Below are 17930 nucleotides of genomic sequence, written 5' to 3'. Positions count from 1 at the left end.
GAGAACGGAAAACGATTCCACCATGGACATTGGAGAAAAGATATCAAGGAAAGTGGAATCCATCCATACCGGAATGTGGTCAGGGATGACCCCCCCCCCCCCCATTCATTCCAGTGCTAGACCAAGACCCCCCCAGAATGCCCAAAATGATGGATATGCACATGAAAATGTATATTTTTGACACACGATCCACTTCCCACTTTCCTTGTGAGAAACTTGATTGAATTCAGGAAATAACTCACGGCAAAACAGGAAGGTGGTGTCTGGAAGATTTGGGAACAGTCACATCAGGAATCATGAAACATTCCTTTCCCCCTTTCACTCATCCATTATATGGATTTCTATGCATTTGAAATTGTTTTAAACAAAAATGTGTCATTATTTCTTGTGGGGAAAAGTTGATTCGGTTAGAGTCCGTTTTGGTTAGAGTCAGACCTTCTGGAAGGAATTAGCGACGCTAACTGAGGTTCCACTGTAAAAGAAGAAGACGTTTTTGATACAGTGTTGGCTCGGAATAGGACATGTAGCAGAAATGGACTTCAGAAGGCAGATCATTATAAGCAGCTGGTGGCAAACCTCCTGAAGTCCTTACAAAGATACACTTTTTGCATTCCCATTGAACAGCGACGAGCACGGAAAACGATTCCACCATTGGACATTGGAGAAAAGATATCAAGGAAAGTGGAATCCATCCATACCGGAATGTGGTCAGGGATGACCCCCCCACTCTATTCATTCCAGTGCTAGGTCAAGACCCCCCCAGAATGCCCAAAATGATGGATATGCACATGAAAATATCTATTTTTGACACACGATCCACTCCCCACTTTCCTTGTGAGAAACTTGATTGAATTTAAAAAATAACTCACGGCAAAACAGGAAGGTGGTATCTGGAAGATTTGGGAACAGTCACATCAGGAATCATGAAACGTTCCTTTCCCCCCTTTCACTCATCCATTATATGGATTTCTATGCATTTGAAATTGTTTTAAAAATAAAATGTGTCATTATTTCTTGTGGGGAAAAGTTGATTCGGTTAGAGTCCGTTTTGGTTAGAGTCGGACCCTCTGGAAAAAATTTGCGATGCTAACTGAGGTTCCACTGTAAAAGAAGAAGACGTTTTTGATACAGTATTGTAGCAGAAATGGACTTCAGAAGGCAGATCATTATAAGCAGCTGGTGGCAAACCTCCTGATGTCCTTACAAAGATACAATTTTTACATTCCCATTGAACAGCGACGAGCACGGAAAACGATTCCACCATTGGACATTGGAGAAAAGATATCAAGGAAAGTGGAATCCATTCATACCGGAATGTGGTCAGGGATGACCCCCCCCCCCCCATTTATTCCAGTGCTAGGCCAAGACCCCCCCCCCAGAATGCCCGAAATGATGGATACGCACATGAAAATGTCTATTTTTGACACACGATCCACTCCCCACTTTCCTTGTTAGAAACACGATTGAATTCACGGAATAACTCATGGCAAAACAGGAAGGTGGTATCTGGAAGATTTGGGAAGGAATCATGAAACATTCCTTTCCCCCTTTCACTAATCCATTATATGGATTTCTATGCATTTGAAATAGTTTTAAAAATAAAATGTGTCATTATTTCTGGTGGGGAAAAGTTGATTCGGTTAGTGTCCGTTTTGGTTAGAGTCAGACCTTCTGGAAGGAATTAGCGACGCTAACTGAGGTTCCACTGTAAAAGACGAAGACGTCTTTGGACTGTGCCAGACAGTAGGCCACGTTAGAAGTCCAATAAAAGCCAACGCCGACCGACGGTACATTCAGGGCCCGGATATCCCCGTGGAGTAAATAAACGCTTCCTAAATCATCAAAAGCGGCAGAAGGCTAAAAAGGAACACCTCAGTATCGGGAATAAAAGCTGTAAATGAGCCAAGAGGCTGCGCCGCTTTGGGAAACAAGCCGCCGTTCTCCATCACATGACGCGTCTCCGGGGGGTTTGAGCCCACACAAACATCTCTTTAGGAAAACAAATGAACGCGCACGTCGGGAGAAGACGCCGGCGCTCGGCTCTGATGATGAGGGCCAAATCCCGCCACGACCACCCGCGGATGCGCACGGTATATCCCGTCATCAATCCATGGCGGGCTCAGCAGGATGCATGTGTTCTCCTACTCCGACACACGCGTGCACGTGGCGCTAACATGCGTGCACGTGGCGCTAACACGCGTACGGGCGCGCGTTTGGAGCCCTTGGAGGAAGCCATCAAGTGAGCCAGGGGTCAAACGCTGGTCCTTGCTTTCCACGAGCAAACTGTACGTGTGTGTGCGTGTGTGTGTGTGTGTGTGCAGACCCGGCCTCGTCATGGTGACTGTTGCCACGGCGACAACATCAAAGAGCAGCCAAGCTTAATTAGGATCCCCAGAGCGAGAGAGCAGCAGGAAGACGGCAGAAGAGAGCGAATCAAGAGAACGACGTTTAGAGAGCAGGCAAGAAGAAAGGGGGACGGGGATGCTGGAAAAGCCGTGGAGGTGGCTCTCATTGTTTACCTGCATGTGCCCCTTTCCGGGGGGGGGGCCCGGATCGCGGAAAACGACGCGTTGAGAAGTGGGAAGTTTGGACATGTCGACATTTCTGTCAGCAGGGGGCACCACTCCAACAAATACGCAATGATTTGTGGGAGAGGACGCAACCCACCGTGGGGGAGAAATATGACAATTTAATGGTCATCAGCATAGGTGTCCAACCCAAGGCCCAGGGGCCTAATGTCTACCAATAACGCGGCGTTGAGAATCACTACTCTACATTACACAGCTATTTCCAAAACACAGTATTGGCTTGGAATAGGACATAGAATAGCAGAAATGGACTTCAGAAGGCAGATCATTATAAGCAGCTGGTGGCAAACCTCCTCAAGTCCTACAAATATACACTTTTTACATTCCCATTGAACAGCGACGAGCACGGAAAACGATTCCACCATTGGACATTGGAGAAAAGATATCAAGCAAAGTGGAATCCATCCATACCGGAATGTGGTCAGGGATGACCCCCCCCCCACTCTATTCATTCCAGTGCTAGGTCAAGACCCCCCCAGAATGACCAAAATGATGGATACGCACATGAAAATGTATATTTTTGACACACGATCCACTACCCACTTTCCTTGTTAGAAACACGATTGAATTCAGGAAATAACTCACGGCAAAACAGGAAGGTGGTATCTGGAAGATTTGGGAACAGTCACATCAGGAATCATGAAACGTTCCTTTCCTCCCTTTCACTCATCCATTATATGGATTTCTATGCATTTGAAATTGTTTTAAAAATAAAATGTGTCATTAAAAGTTGATTCGGTTAGAGTCCGTTTTGGTTATAGTCAGACCTTCTGGAAGGAATTAGCGACGCGAACTGAGGTTCCACTATAAAAGAAGAAAACGTTTTTGATACAGCGTTGGCTCGGAATAGGACATGTAGCAGAAATGGACTTCAGAAGGCAGATCATTATAAGCAGCTGGTGGCAAACCTCCTGAAGTCCTACAAATATACACTTTTTGCAGTCCCATTGAACAGCGACAAGCACGGAAAACTATTCCACCAGGACATTGGAGGAAAGATATCAAGGAAAGTGGAATCCATCCATACCGGAATGTGGTCAGGAATGACCCCCGCCCCTATTCATTCCAGTGCTAGGCCAAGACCCCCCCCAGAATGCCCAAAATGACGGACACGCACATGAAAATGTATATTTTTGACACACGATCCACTACCCACTTTCCTTGTTAGAAACACGATTGAATTCAAGAAGTAACTCACGGCAAAACAAGAAGGTGGTATCTGGAAGATTTGGGAACAGTCACATCAGGAATCATGAAACGTTCCTTTCCCCCCTTTCACTCATCCATTATATGGATTTCTATGCATTTGAAATTGTTTTAAAAATAAAATGTGTCATTAAAAGTTGATTTGGTTAGAGTCCGTTTTGGTTATAGTCAGACCTTCTGGAAGGAATTAGCGACGCTAACTGAGGTTCCACTATAAAAGAAGAAGACGTTTTAGATACAGCATTGGCTCGGAATAGGACATGTAGCAGAAATGGACTTCAGAAGGCAGATCATTATAAGCAGCTGGTGGCAAACCTCCTGAAGTCCTACAAAGATACACTTTTTACATTCCCATTGAACAGCGACGAGAACGGAAAACGATTCCACCAGGACATTGGAGAAAAGATATCAAGGAAAGTGGAATCCATCCATACCGGAATGTGGTCAGGGATGACCCCCCCCCATTCATTCCAATGCTAGGCCAAGACCCCCCCAGAATGCCCAAAATGACGGACACGCACATGAAAATGTATATTTTTGACACACGATCCACTACCCACTTTCCTTGTTAGAAACACGATTGAATTCAGGAAATAACTCACGGCAAAACAGGAAGGTGGTATCTGGAAGATTTGGGAACAGTCACATCAGGAATCATGAAACGTTCCTTTCCCCCTTTTACTCATCCATTAAATGGATTTCTATGCATTTGAAATTGTTTTAAATAAAATGTGTCATTAAAAGTTGATTCGGTTAGAGTCCGTTTTGGTTATAGTCAGACCTTCTGGAAGGAATTAGCGACGCTAACTGAGGTTCCACTATAAAGGAAGAAGACGTTTTTGATACAGCGTTGGCTCGGAATAGGACATGTAGCAGAAATGGACTTTCAGAAGGCAGATCATTATAAGCAGCTGGTGGCAAATATACACTTTTTGCATTCCCATTGAACAGCGACGAGCACGGAAAACGATTCCACCAGGATATTGGAGAAAAGATATCAAGGAAAGTGGAATCCATCCATATCGGAATGTGGTCGGGGGGGTCTGGTCAGGGATGACCCCCCCCCCCTTGCTGAGTATAAGCGACAAGCCAGAAAAACATCATTCAGATATTGAATAAAAGGAACGGATTGGATTGAGGTTTTGGAATTTTAAGGGACCCTTAAAATACGACACGTCCCTTCCAGCGAGATAATGCCAAACACGGAGCGTTGGGGGTCTGTTGAAGCCCCCAAACGGGAAGACGGGGATATATTGGTCCTCATCCCAACGTTAAGAATAACGGATGAGCCGTGATGATGATGATGTATGTGTAACCTTAATTGAACGGCTTTTATCCATTTATCTTTACCCCCCCCCCACACTTGACACCGCCTCGCAGGGGAAAAAAAACGAGGTGATCCAGATTTTGCCACAAGGAAATGAGCACCCCCCCCCCCCCCCACCTCCAACCTTCCGGTCCTGTCCTTCCTCCCCTCCCGCTACTGCTGCTGTCGGTCTTTTCCTGGCTAAACCGCCACGAGGAAGGGATAAATAATTAAATTCCATTAGGAAAGTAATCTGTCAATGGCGAGTGACTGAGTGCCACTGTTGGCCTTCCATGACCGAAACGAGGGGGGGGGGGGGGGGGGGCGGGTTTTGGAAGTACGCGTGTCCGAATGCACATACGCCGCATCAGGCAGGACGTCTCGGGCGTCAGCCCCAAAGGGAAAAATGAGCAAAATCTGCATCTTTTGTTGCTGTTTTTACTTTAACACAATGTGGCAGAGCGGCGCGGGGCGCAGGGGGCAGGGGGCAGGGCGCAGGGGAGGCGGGCCCTACGAGGAAATGAAATGAAGAGCGGCCCGGACAGAAGGAGGGCAGCGCAAAAAAAACAAAAACGTGTAAAAGCGTCACATGGATGATAAAATCTCTGTTTGCAACGAGCGTCCACCTTTTCCGCCAACCTTCATCCGTCTCCGCCTGAACGCCATCCAGGCGGCGTAGCCAGTGGCGCTGGCTAATCAGGTTAAACCCCCCCACCCTCGTGCACATGTGTCTCATCACGGAACCAGATGCTGAACCAGAGCTGGACCGTATCTGTCAGGGTGCACGCACGGGGATGCGAACTTTACACAAACACCCAGATGGTCTCGACAAGTCGACAAGAAGATACACGCAAATTAGCCGCAGGATGGTGTTTCCCAAAGGAGGGGGGGGGAAAACACGATGGAGTAACACTAACACGGCGAGCCAACAACTCGTTCATGCACACACTGGGGAATGTCTGCGTCCTGCAGCATGGAATCACGGAATTCCCAATCAGGAGCAAAGAATACCGCTGGAGCAGGACCTAACCACGTACAGTAAACCTCGGATATATCGGATTCAATTGTTCCCACTGGTTTTGTCCGATATAAGCGAAATCCGTTATATGCGTATAGCGAAAAATGTGCGTTTTACGCATATATGGGATTTATATCCGGTATATGCGTAAATGGGATTTTATCCGTTATAAAAAGGCACTTCCTTGACTATGTTTCCAATGTACCTGGACGCGCAGGCAACGCTGCAAACGCTGCAAATGACGTCGTATAGCGGCCTGTCACGATTCGCCGAATCGGAGCGCCACGATGCGGCTATCCGATATATGCGAGGGGAATTTCATGGAAATGCATTGGAACGGGACTGGAGATTTTGTCCGAAATAGGCGAAATCCGTTATAAAAAATCCGATATATGAAATGAATTTTTATTGGAAATGCATTACAGAAAAATCGGTTCTTTTTTATCTGTCCGTTGTGAGCGAATTTCCGATATATCCGATTCCGATATATCCGAGATTTACTGTACTATAGAAGGACAACATACATCAGTTCATATTTCAGCAAGTTATGGAAATTTAAATAAACAGAAGCTTTCCCTGCAACTATTCCAGCCAAATTTCCTTGAATTCCCAAAATGGTCCGTATTCATTGATTCCACCCACACGCCCACTCCGCTGTGATTGGTCCCACTCAACTTGTACTGCTAACAGCTTGTACCCGGCTCCAACCAGTCAATGACTTCCTTATATGGGCGTCTCGCTGTGACATCACAGTGACCCGGTGTTGGATAAAACTTTGTGAAACCGAGCGTTCCGAGCCGTCCCAAACTTCTTTCAGGGCTCACTTCCTAGCGCGCTAACCTCATGATCTGAAACTTGGTTTAACCCGATAATACGGAATTCTAACATCAGTCACAGGTCATAATCCTAAAAAATGTATTAACCGTAAACTAATGTGTTTATATGGAATTATAGAGTGGAATACGTTTAGGTCAACATTCCTTGGATCGGCTGACTTATGTCGACATAAGTGGAACCCCTTATGTTGACTCTCAGTGGTTTTCCTTCATTTGTGGAACATTTTAATTGAAATGGCAGAAAGGGTAACCAAAGAGGCTAGACCCCCGGAAGACCTAGGACTGAAACCAAGGGCTGTGTGCTAACCAAGGGCTAGTAGGTAGCATGGTGGCCAGGCCGGACCTGAAGGATTATTTTGTTGGTTTTGAAGTAGTGACTTTTTCAGACCGTGGTACGCCTTGAAACGGGCCTACGCCAAGATAAGGGTCTAGAATATTCGATGAAAACAAGAGAACGTAGACGCCGCCCACATCGGGGTTCAAAAACAGGACCTTGGGAATGGGAGAAGAGAGCACTGACCGTTGGACTGTCAACCCAACGTTCAGCACGGCCCTTAAGACCTAGCATCCGTTACACGATGTCGGTACAAACGTTCCCTTTTACGGTACACAGGGACCGCATGAGTTGGTTGACACGAACCGAATCTATCCAAACAAAAATGCAGATCGAGGCCTTCCGCCAAATGTTCCCAAGATGTACGATTCCGGATCAGTTGGGGAACACCGCCATTGACCGATGAATCGATTCGGTGTTTTCTCAGGACTTGTGCACAGCTCCCAGAAACACCTCACGGTTGGCGGTTCACAGCCGAGAGAGGTGACAAAAGACTGTTCACAGTTTTGCTACGTGCCGCCACAAAGAAAGGTCTAAAAACAGCAAGCAGGTGTAAAGACGATACCAACAATGGCGTCGTCACACGGGAAATTCCCTTCATTCAATGCAAATACGCGGCGTTCCTTCGTATAATAAGTGATATGGAATACCACCAGGATGACCCTGGCTGAAAGACGGATGTATTTTGTCTTTGCCGTCTGCTTCGTCTTTGAGTGCCAGGCCGGTGTCTGCTTGATCAATGGAGCGCTTGTGAAATCGGGCAAAAGTAACTGAATCAACGCAGTTCGCTAATGCTGGAAGCGCTAATGGACTTGGGAGAGTTTGGACTCTCGCCTCCAAAAGACACACAGCGGCCAACCTCCTGTTTGGATTTCATTCCAACACAAGTTCTATTTGTCTATTTTGTCCAAGTCCGCATTTCCTGACTTGCCCTTCAAGTGCATCCATCCATGATCTGGACCGCTTGTGAGGACACGAGGGTTTGGTCTTTGAGCGAGGGGCGTGGCCAGACAATCCACCGTTCGCATTCACGTTCATGGACAATTTAGAGCAGGGGTGGGCAAACTTTTGGACTCGTGGGCCGCATTGAGTTAACAAAACTGTGCGGGGGGGGGGGGGGGGGGGGGCAGAATATATATTTTATAACACACACTATTTTACGCTTATAATTATAACAGTCCACCTTGAATTATTTGTCTAATTTTATTTATTTATTATATATTATAATGATTCATTATATTATATATTAATTTTATTATGATATATATTATATTTTTATATATTTATTATTTATTTTATTTACTTTTACTTTTATTTGTATGTATGTATATTTGTATATATTTGTATATGCTTATAATTCTAACAGTCCACCTTGAATTATTTGTCAAATTTTATTTATTTATTATATATTATAATGATTAATTATATTATATATTAATTTTATGATATATATTATATTTTTATATATTTATTATTTATTTTATTTACTTTTACTTTTATTTGTATATATGTATATTTGTATATATTTGTATATGCTTATAATTCTAACAGTCCACCTTGAATTATTTGTCTAATTTTATTTATTTATTATATATTATAATGATTAATTATATTATATATTAATTTTATGATATATATTATATTTTTATATATTTATTATTTATTTTATTTACTTTTACTTTTATTTGTATATATGTATATTTGTATATATTTGTATATGCTTATAATTCTAACAGTCCACCTTGAATTATTTGTCTAATTTTATTTATTTATTATATATTATAATGATTAATTATATTATATATTAATTTTATTATGATATATATTATATTTTTATATATTTATTATTTATTTATTTATTTATTTTATTTACTTTTACTTTTATTTGTGTATATGTATATTTGTATATATTTGTATATGCTTATAATTCAGTCCACCTTGAATTATTTGTCTAACTTTATTTATTTATTATATTATATATTATATTTAATCTACATATTATATATATATTATAATTATATTATTATTATTAATTACATTATATATCAATTATATTTATTATATTATATTTAATATATTACATTTTTATATATTTATTTTATTTATTTATTTACTTATGTGTATAATTTTATCTGTAAATGTGTCAGATTATTAGATATATGTTTTAAATATGTTCCATATATCCCTTTTTTCCAGAGCACTTTAAACATCAGACCACATCAAACTACAAACTTGAATTTTACATTTTTTATTATTTTTTTAATTATTTGTATTGTTATTTTTTTTTACTGAAGAAGACATCCGACTTGCAAGTCATGTTGCCAGCATGTACGTATGTTAAAGGTTAGAAAGCAACTGGCGGGCCGGATTCAAACGCTTAGTGGGCCGCATGTGGCCCCCGGGCCGTAGTTTGCCCACCCCTGATTTAGAGCCTCCGATTAACCGAGCATGTTTTGAACGACCATGCTATGTTCTATTAGCAGGAAATGGAAGCAGCGCTAGAATATTCCATAGGCAGCTCATGGAAGCATTATCTTATTTTAAATTAAAAATTTAAGTTAATGCAAGTACTGTGTTTTTATGTGTTCTACTACCTAGTATTTTCCCGAGAGAAGAAATTAACTCAAAATACCGATACGCAAGAGGAACGCTAAGAACCTTTAGCATATGTGGAATCAACTAATGGAAGGGATGGAGTAAAGAATGCAAAACAATGTGAAAAAACAGGAAGACGGTACTACTAACTCTTTACTTCTTTGCGAGTACATCGTCTGTACTCGCTAATTTTGGTCAACTTCATAAACCTTGACTTCCATGGTACTACACTGTTATACTGCCTTATCATTTTCCTACAGATGTACTGGAAAATTGGGAAAAACTACAGAAACTACAGAAGAAACGAAACCGTGAGTAAACGTTCATCGTCCTTCAACATGCGGCACAAGCCCGATTTGCAAATGCGGGAACACGGAGTTCGGCTCGGAGGCCTGAGATGATTCAGCAATCATCAGCATTGAAATGTCACCTTTTTCTATTCAAACGGAGCCAGGAGCAATTAATGCACCGTGAGCAAGTATTGAAGCACTTAGGAGGATGGCCGGAGCGGTAAAGGTCTCAGATTTAGCAAGTCCGGGAATAATCTTAGCGGAATAACTCAGAGATGACCTTTGGACGCCGACATGCTGTAACGCAGTAGAAATTGTGTGTGAAAGTCTGAAATGTTGCAGCTGAGCTGAAATGTAGAATAAATGTTGAAATATCCTAGAAATGTGTTGAAATATGTTCACCAACGGGGGGGGGGGGGGGGGGGGGGGGGGGCAATCAGCAACCATCAGTTTGGACAGGAAATGAAACGGCAAAAACGGAGAGAAAAACAACAGGAATTTTAGAGGAATAATATTGAAATATTAAGAGCTCATTTTATGAGGTCAAGGTAATAATATTATGAAGAAAAATAAGCTAATTTTATTAGCATAACATTGAAATATTGTTTTTTTTAAGTTTGAATATTATGACAAACAAAACAGCAAATAAAGTTTTTTTTATTTTTGAATATTTGGTCATGGAAAAAGTTATAATATTACGAGAATATTGTCAAACTATTATGGGAATAAAGTCAATTATGAGAAGAAAATTTACAAGAAAGAAGCTGAAGAATTTGGAGGAAAAAAACAAGAATAAATTGTAAATATAAAAAAAAACAACTTTTATGCTAACCAGAAAAAAAGTTGAAATTTTACAAAAATAAACTTGTAATATTATGTGGAAAAATAACAATATTTTAGGAGCATAGAGTTCAAATATTAAAGAATAAATATTTTTAAAAATTCGTAATATTGTGAAAAACAACATGGGGGGGGGGGGGGGGGTGGAGTTGATACTCATACTGTAAATTCCGAGTATATAAATTCTAGCGTATAGAGAAAAAAAACAGATTTGTCATATCGTATTCAGGTATGTCTTTTGAATGTTAAGTTGCTGTATGATGAGTTAAGTGTTCTTTGTAAAATGACAGTGGTTATATTGTTATACATAAGATTAGCATCTAATCCTTCTTTTGGTACATTCCGTGTTTATTTACCGCGAGAATGCAACATTCCGTTTGCCTTAAAAAAATGAGTAAAAACGCTCCAAAAGGTCCAGCAATGAAATGGATGTCATTAGAAAAATGGCAAAGATTGAACAAGTTAAAGTCGGAAAAATGTGCCCCACCTTAAAGTGGCCGAAATGAACAGAACAAGTCGGAATAATCCCAATTCGGGAAGGTTGTACTACCGCAGGGCGGCATTATAAAGCGATGACAGAGTCTGCCATTTTCCCCTAATGAATACACTTTTATGCAAATGCAAACGCGCTTTCAGCGTTTGTGTTGATGCACCAAAGCCAATCTTTCCATCTTCTGCGCTCGACTGAGTGCCTTTCAAGCCTCCCGAGTGTTTTTTTTGTTCCCGGTTTGGATACTTTGACTGGAACTTTGCTGCATTACAAAAGACGAAAACAAACAAACGTGTCACGGAGGCTCGCTAAGCTGCAAAATTCTCCCTCCAAAATGAAACATTTCTCATGTCAGCTCGCCGCCTTCCTTTTCGTCTCTCCACTTTTCATTGTAATGTCAAGCAAGACGCGCACACACTCGTCCGCCCGCCCGCCCGCCCGCCCGCCCGGCGCTGCTAGTTCCCGTGTGATTTATTCAAAGAAAAATCCTCCACAGCAAAGCAATCTGTGAAAACTTCAATTCTCTCCCTCGACGAGACTGAGTAGAGATTTGCAGTCTTGGCTGATTACCGATGAACGCCACTGTAGTGAGGAGCGATTGCTTCTGCCTTGTTTCATGCCGAGCACGCCCGGGTCCACAGATTAGGAGAGACGGAGTCCGAAAGACGAGAAGAGACAGATGAATTTTGGCAGGGAGGGCGTGTGAGCCTGCCTGAAGATGAAAGGCTAAAAGTTGCACCAGGGCTTTTAGGATGGGGGGGGGGGTGTTGGAGGGTGAAGGGTGAATAGGTGAGACGTTCAATGCCGGGATGGAAAGCACCGGAGAGAGCCCAGATTGAATTGTAGGGCCGGAGGAGGAGAAGAGAGACAGATGTAATCTGATAAAGACAGATGGAGGGTGAAAAGAAGGGGAAAAAAGAGGAATGAAGGTGCGAGTGGAATTCTATAACATCATTGGAGTGACGCTGCGTGTGTGTGTGTGTGTGTGTGTGTGTGTGTGTGTGTGTGTGTGTGTGTGTGTGTGGGAATGCAATATCCTGTTACACCCCGGCTTGAAGTCTTCAGCAGAGTGTGTCATAATGTGAGATGGCCGTCATTATTCAGCATTGCTTTTCATTTTGCACTCTTTTGTATGCCACTGGGAGTGTAAATAATAATAATAATAATAATAATAATAATAATAATAATAATAATAATAATAATAATAAAAGTACTCGCAATGCTGATCAAGTATGCATGCAAACACATTTGATGCCAGCCAACTCGTTACCACGTACTGTACATACGTATGCTGAAGCTGAAGTACTCAGTGAAATAAATATAGATACTCATTTTAAGAAAAGTACTGAAAAATATGACAACTTTTTGATTTAAATAATGATTTAAAATTTAAAATAAATATTTAAAATAATATTTTTAAAATAATATTTAAAATAATATTTTTAAATTTAAAATTTAAAAAAAATTTATAATATTTTGGGATGTTTTATGAAGATTTTTGTCAACATTTTTTGACAATAATACCATTATTTTATAGTTAGCATAAAAATTTGTACTGTGTTTTTAACATTATTAGAGCTCTCCAGACTATAGCACCCCTATAGTCACCTTGACACTGATATTTCTCCATACAGCGGACATTTAAGACATAAATAAGACGTGTGGGCTGCACGGCGGTCAAGCGGTTAGCGCGCAGACCTCACAGCTAGGAGACCCGAGTTCAATTCCACCCTCGGCTATCTCTGTGTAGAGTTTGCATGTTCTCCCCGCGCATGAGTGGGTTTTCTCCGGGTACTCCGGTTTCACATTCCAGAAACATGCTAGGTTAATTGCTGATTGGTATGAATGAGAGTGTGAATGGTTGTTTGTCAAGATGTGCCCTGTGATTGAAACAGGAAGTGACGTTTGGCCGGTATACTCATACCAATACAATGGTGGTGGAGCAAGGAGCAGCCGCCATGTTTGCATCAAAGGCAAATACTCGACAGGAGAAAACGCAACGTTATCTCTCAACCTCGCCGCGGCTTCTTCGACGTCTCCTCACACGAGCGTCGGCGGATGCCACGTCCAAGTTCTTTTATTTCATCAATGAATCCTCCACCTGGCACGCCGACTTCTCACCAGGCAGCCAGCCACGCCGCTGCCGGACCGGTGATGATGGACATTGACAGGCGATGATGCAACCCAAGCCAAGTCCCAGCATCAAACCGGTACGGTGCGGTTTAGCTGACGGGAGTCATAAGGCTCCCATAAATTGTCAACGATCGCAACGAACTTGGGCGAAATGAGCGAGCCACCATTGTATGTGTCCATCACGACATCAGATACGATGAAGCACGAAGGCACGTGCCTTCGTGCTTCGATTGATCGTCTCTGCCGGAGGTGCTGGCGAGTGTGTGACACGTTGTTTTGGGACCACGGCGTACTCGACATGCGACGCGTATGGACTCCGCTAACACTCCCATTAAGGACATTAATCGATGTAGCAGACTCACACCTGGGTCCCCTTCCAACGGGAGCCTGAGGGATGGAAGTATAATGCGGGGACAGACCTTTAAAGCCCGGAACAGCTGGACCGCCATTACTCTGGAACTACCCACACGACACATTGCTCTTTTGGAGCTAAAAGATGCTAACACGTGTTCACGTTCGGGGCAACTAAATGAAGCAGAAAAGACCAAAACGATAGCTTGACACGTTACCTGCACCTCCCGTGCGTGGTAGGCGATGATGAGGCCCAGCAGGATGACCGTGGACAGGCTGATCAGACACTTCAGGGCCAGAGAGTACATGGAGCTCTGCGGGGGGGGGGGGAAGAAACACAATTCAAAAGGGAAAAACACACACATATAATACCAGCAGGAAATACAGTCATTCTGCTGTGCTCGAAGGCACAAAGGTGGCCGGCATTTACCAAAGCCACTTTCAAAGTATTCCACCATCAATGTGTGGCTCTGCCGTGGATCTTTACATCCTCCGACGCTCGCTTTCACAAGGCTTGTGATCAATACGGCGGGGATCTTTCAATCAATACGACTCATAGCACTTTAGGGGCTTCCTTAACCCCACCCGCACCTCACACACACACACACACACACACACACACACTGGACACAGCTTAGTTCAAGAGGAAAAATGTGATGACAACCATAGAACCAGAAATGGGTGTAGCTGTACCTGACTTACCTGGTCCAGCGACTAAAAAGTGGTTGATTAATCTCGCTGAATTAACTTTCAAATTAAATTCAACTATCGTAATTTTAATTTTTTTCGCAATTTTTCACATTATTCCCATATTATTCCCCATAATATTCCCATTCATATATTCCCATTATTCCCATTCCCATATTCCCAATTACGTAATTATTCATATAATTACGTAATTGACATGAATTACATTATTCATATAATGATGACTTATGAATTGTATTAACATTCATTTATGCACGGTGGTCGAGTGGTTAGCGCAAAGACCTCACAGCCAGGAGACCCGAGTTCAATCCCACCCTCGGCCATCTCTATGTGGAGTTTACATGTTAACCCTGTTTTTTTCCAGGTACTCCGGTTTCCTCCCACATTCCAAAAACATGCTAGGTTAATTGGCGACTCCAAATTGTCCATAGGTATGAATGTGAGTGTGAATGGTTGTTTGTCTATATGTGCCCTGTGATTGGCTGGCCACCAGTCCAGTCCAGTCCAGGATGTTTTGACGCGACACAATATTATTGTCAACATTTATTGACAATAATGTCGTTATTTTATAGTTAGCATAAAAAATGTGTTCTGTGTTTTTAACATTATTAGAGCTCTCCAGACTATAGCACCCCTATAGTCCCCTTGACACTGATATTTCTCGATACAGCGGACATTTAAGACACAAATAAGACATGTGGGCTGCACGGCGGTCGAGTGGTTAGCGCAAAGACCTCACAGCTAGGAGACCCGAGTTCAATCCCACCCTCGGCCATCTCTATGTGGAGTTTACATATTAACCCTGTTTTTTTCCGGGTACTCCGGTTTCCTCCAAAACATTCCAAAAACATGCTAGGCTAATTGGCGACTCCAAATAGTCCATAGGTATGAATGTGAGTGTGAATGGTTGTTTGTCTATATGTGTCTATTAGAGCTCTCCAGACTATAGCACCCCTATATTCACCTTGACACTGACATTACTCCATACAGCAGACATTTAAGACATAAATAAGACATGTGGGCTGCACGGCGGACAAGTGGTTAGCGCAAAGACCTCACAGCTAGGAGACCCGAGTTCAATCCCACCCTCGGCCATCTCTATGTGGAGTTAACATGTTAACCCTGTTTTTTTAGGGGTACTCCGGTTTCCTCCAAAACATTCCAAAAACATGCTAGGCTAATTGGTGACTCCAAATTGTCCATAGGTATGAATGTGAGTGTGAATGGTTGTTTGTCTATATGTGTCTATTAGAGCTCTCCAGACTATAGCACCCCTATATTCACCTTGACACTGATATTACTCCATACAGCAGACATTTAAGACATAAATAAGACATGTGTGCTGCACGGCGGTCAAGTGGTTAGCGCACAGACCTCACAGCTAGGAGACGCGAGTTCAATTCCACGCTCAGCTATCTCTGTGTGGAGTTTGCATGTTCTCTGCTTTCCTGCCACATTCCAAAAACATGCTAGGTGGGGGCAAGGAAGGCGTCTCGGCGGCGGGATATCGTAACTCAAACACAACGTGACGTGATGTAATAAAACAGCGTCCGTGTGTTGTTGTTTTTTTTCCACATCCTGTAATAGAATTTCCACGCCGTGCAAAGCTAAATCACATAGCATTTAGGTGAGGTTGTCATAGCAACAGCATGAACGCCTCACTCTTGTCAGGTAGGAGTAGAGTAGCGCTCGATGAAGCGTAAGGAAATAAGTGGACATGAATGATTCAAGGGCAAGCTCTTTTCCCATGTAAAGACCAAAGAGCACCAACACGTATTCCTATTCCATATGCACGTATTCCGTGTATTCCGTGTTGTGTTTTTAATATCCCATGGTGTTGTTCCACATAAAAGTACGCTTTGAGAGCCCACAGCAGATGGATTGGGAACACTCAGGGGTCACATTGGAGCAGGACTGTTATTTCTCTTCATTAGTGTAACTACTGCACGCTACACAACCACTCCGAGGCTCGCATGCGTGTGTGTCTCCAGACAATCTTTACTGCCAGATTGCTCCGGCCGTGCCGCCCGTGCAATCCGACCGCTAATAACAGAGGAACATCGCGGAGGGAGGAAGGCCGGAATTGATAAAAGTCCATCTCCAGACGCACAAAGCATCAAATCAACTGTTTTGTGTTGTGTCAGGGAATGGAAGGTGGGAATGAAAGGTGTCGTTCTCAGCCCAAAATGTGCACATCAACTTAGCCATGCTAGCCCCCCCCCCCGCCCCCCTGTTTGGTACACTTCCTTAAGTTTAGAAAAAGTCAATTGGAGAGGCTAACTGGTTAACTCGGTAGCTTGTCCCTGCACTGATCCCGTAGCCTGCGCGATGTAATGTAAACAAAGCACAACTATAGGGTTGTTATTTTGCATGTAGAGGGCTCTAATAATGTTAATTTACCTGTATGTAAATGAGGGGCAAGTGTAACTTGTGAGTCTATAGCATGTCTCCTTTTCTCTTATTAGTAGTGTGAGTGTAAAGTTGACTGTAGGGGTGTTACTTCATGTCTACGGTGCTCTAATAATGTTTCAAAAATATTCCATTTATGAAGACGGAATCTGGTAACACTTTATATTAAGGTACACAAAATGACAGTAGTTAATAAGATTAATTAGTTAATCAGTAACTACTCTAAATGAATGTGCTTTGGCGCCTCAGTAACCACTCTATTCATGACTTCTTCATTACATAATCTGTAACTACTCTAAATGTATGTGCTTTAGTCAATAGTTCCTCATCAGTTCCTCGTTAGTTCCTCAGTAACTACTCTAAATGTATGTGTCTTAGTCATTAGTTCCCCATTAGTTCCTCATTAGTTCATCAGTAACTACTCTAAATGTATGTGCCTTAGACATCAGTACCTCATTAGTCCCTCAGTAACTACTCTAAATGCATGTGCCTTAGTCATCGGTTCCTCATCAGTTCCTCAGTAACCACTCTAAATGCATGTGCCTTAGACATCAGTACCTCATTAGTTCCTCAGTAACTACTCCAAATGTATGTGCTTTAGTCAATAGTTCCTCATCAGTTGCTCAGTAACTACTCTAAATGCATGTGCTTTAGTCAATAGTTCCTCATCAGTTCATCATTAGTTGCTCAGTAACTACTCTAAATGTATGTGCTTTAGTCAATAGTTCCTCATCAGGTCCTCAGTAACTACTCTAAATGTATATGCCTTAGTCATCAGTTCTTCATCAGTTCCTCAGTAACTACTCTAAATGTATGTGCTTTCGTC

General features: G+C 42.4%; 1 protein-coding gene across 2 annotated transcripts in view; it reads right to left on the bottom strand.

Moving 5' to 3' along the window:
• kcnn3 (potassium intermediate/small conductance calcium-activated channel, subfamily N, member 3) overlaps positions 1–17930 on the bottom strand; it is a 69855-nt gene that overhangs the window by 33734 nt on the left and 18191 nt on the right. For both annotated transcript variants that reach the window (XM_058084836.1, XM_058084838.1), the window contains one exon: positions 14206–14301. In XM_058084836.1, the coding sequence (XP_057940819.1) occupies positions 14206–14301 (96 nt within the window). The remainder of the gene's footprint in view (positions 1–14205; positions 14302–17930) is intronic.

The sequence above is a fragment of the Doryrhamphus excisus genome, chromosome 10 (genome assembly GCF_030265055.1).
Source record: "Doryrhamphus excisus isolate RoL2022-K1 chromosome 10, RoL_Dexc_1.0, whole genome shotgun sequence".
Classification (NCBI taxonomy): Eukaryota; Metazoa; Chordata; class Actinopteri; order Syngnathiformes; family Syngnathidae; genus Doryrhamphus; species Doryrhamphus excisus.
Note: the sequence above shows the minus strand (reverse complement) of the source record. Positions and strands in the feature narration are given on the sequence as shown.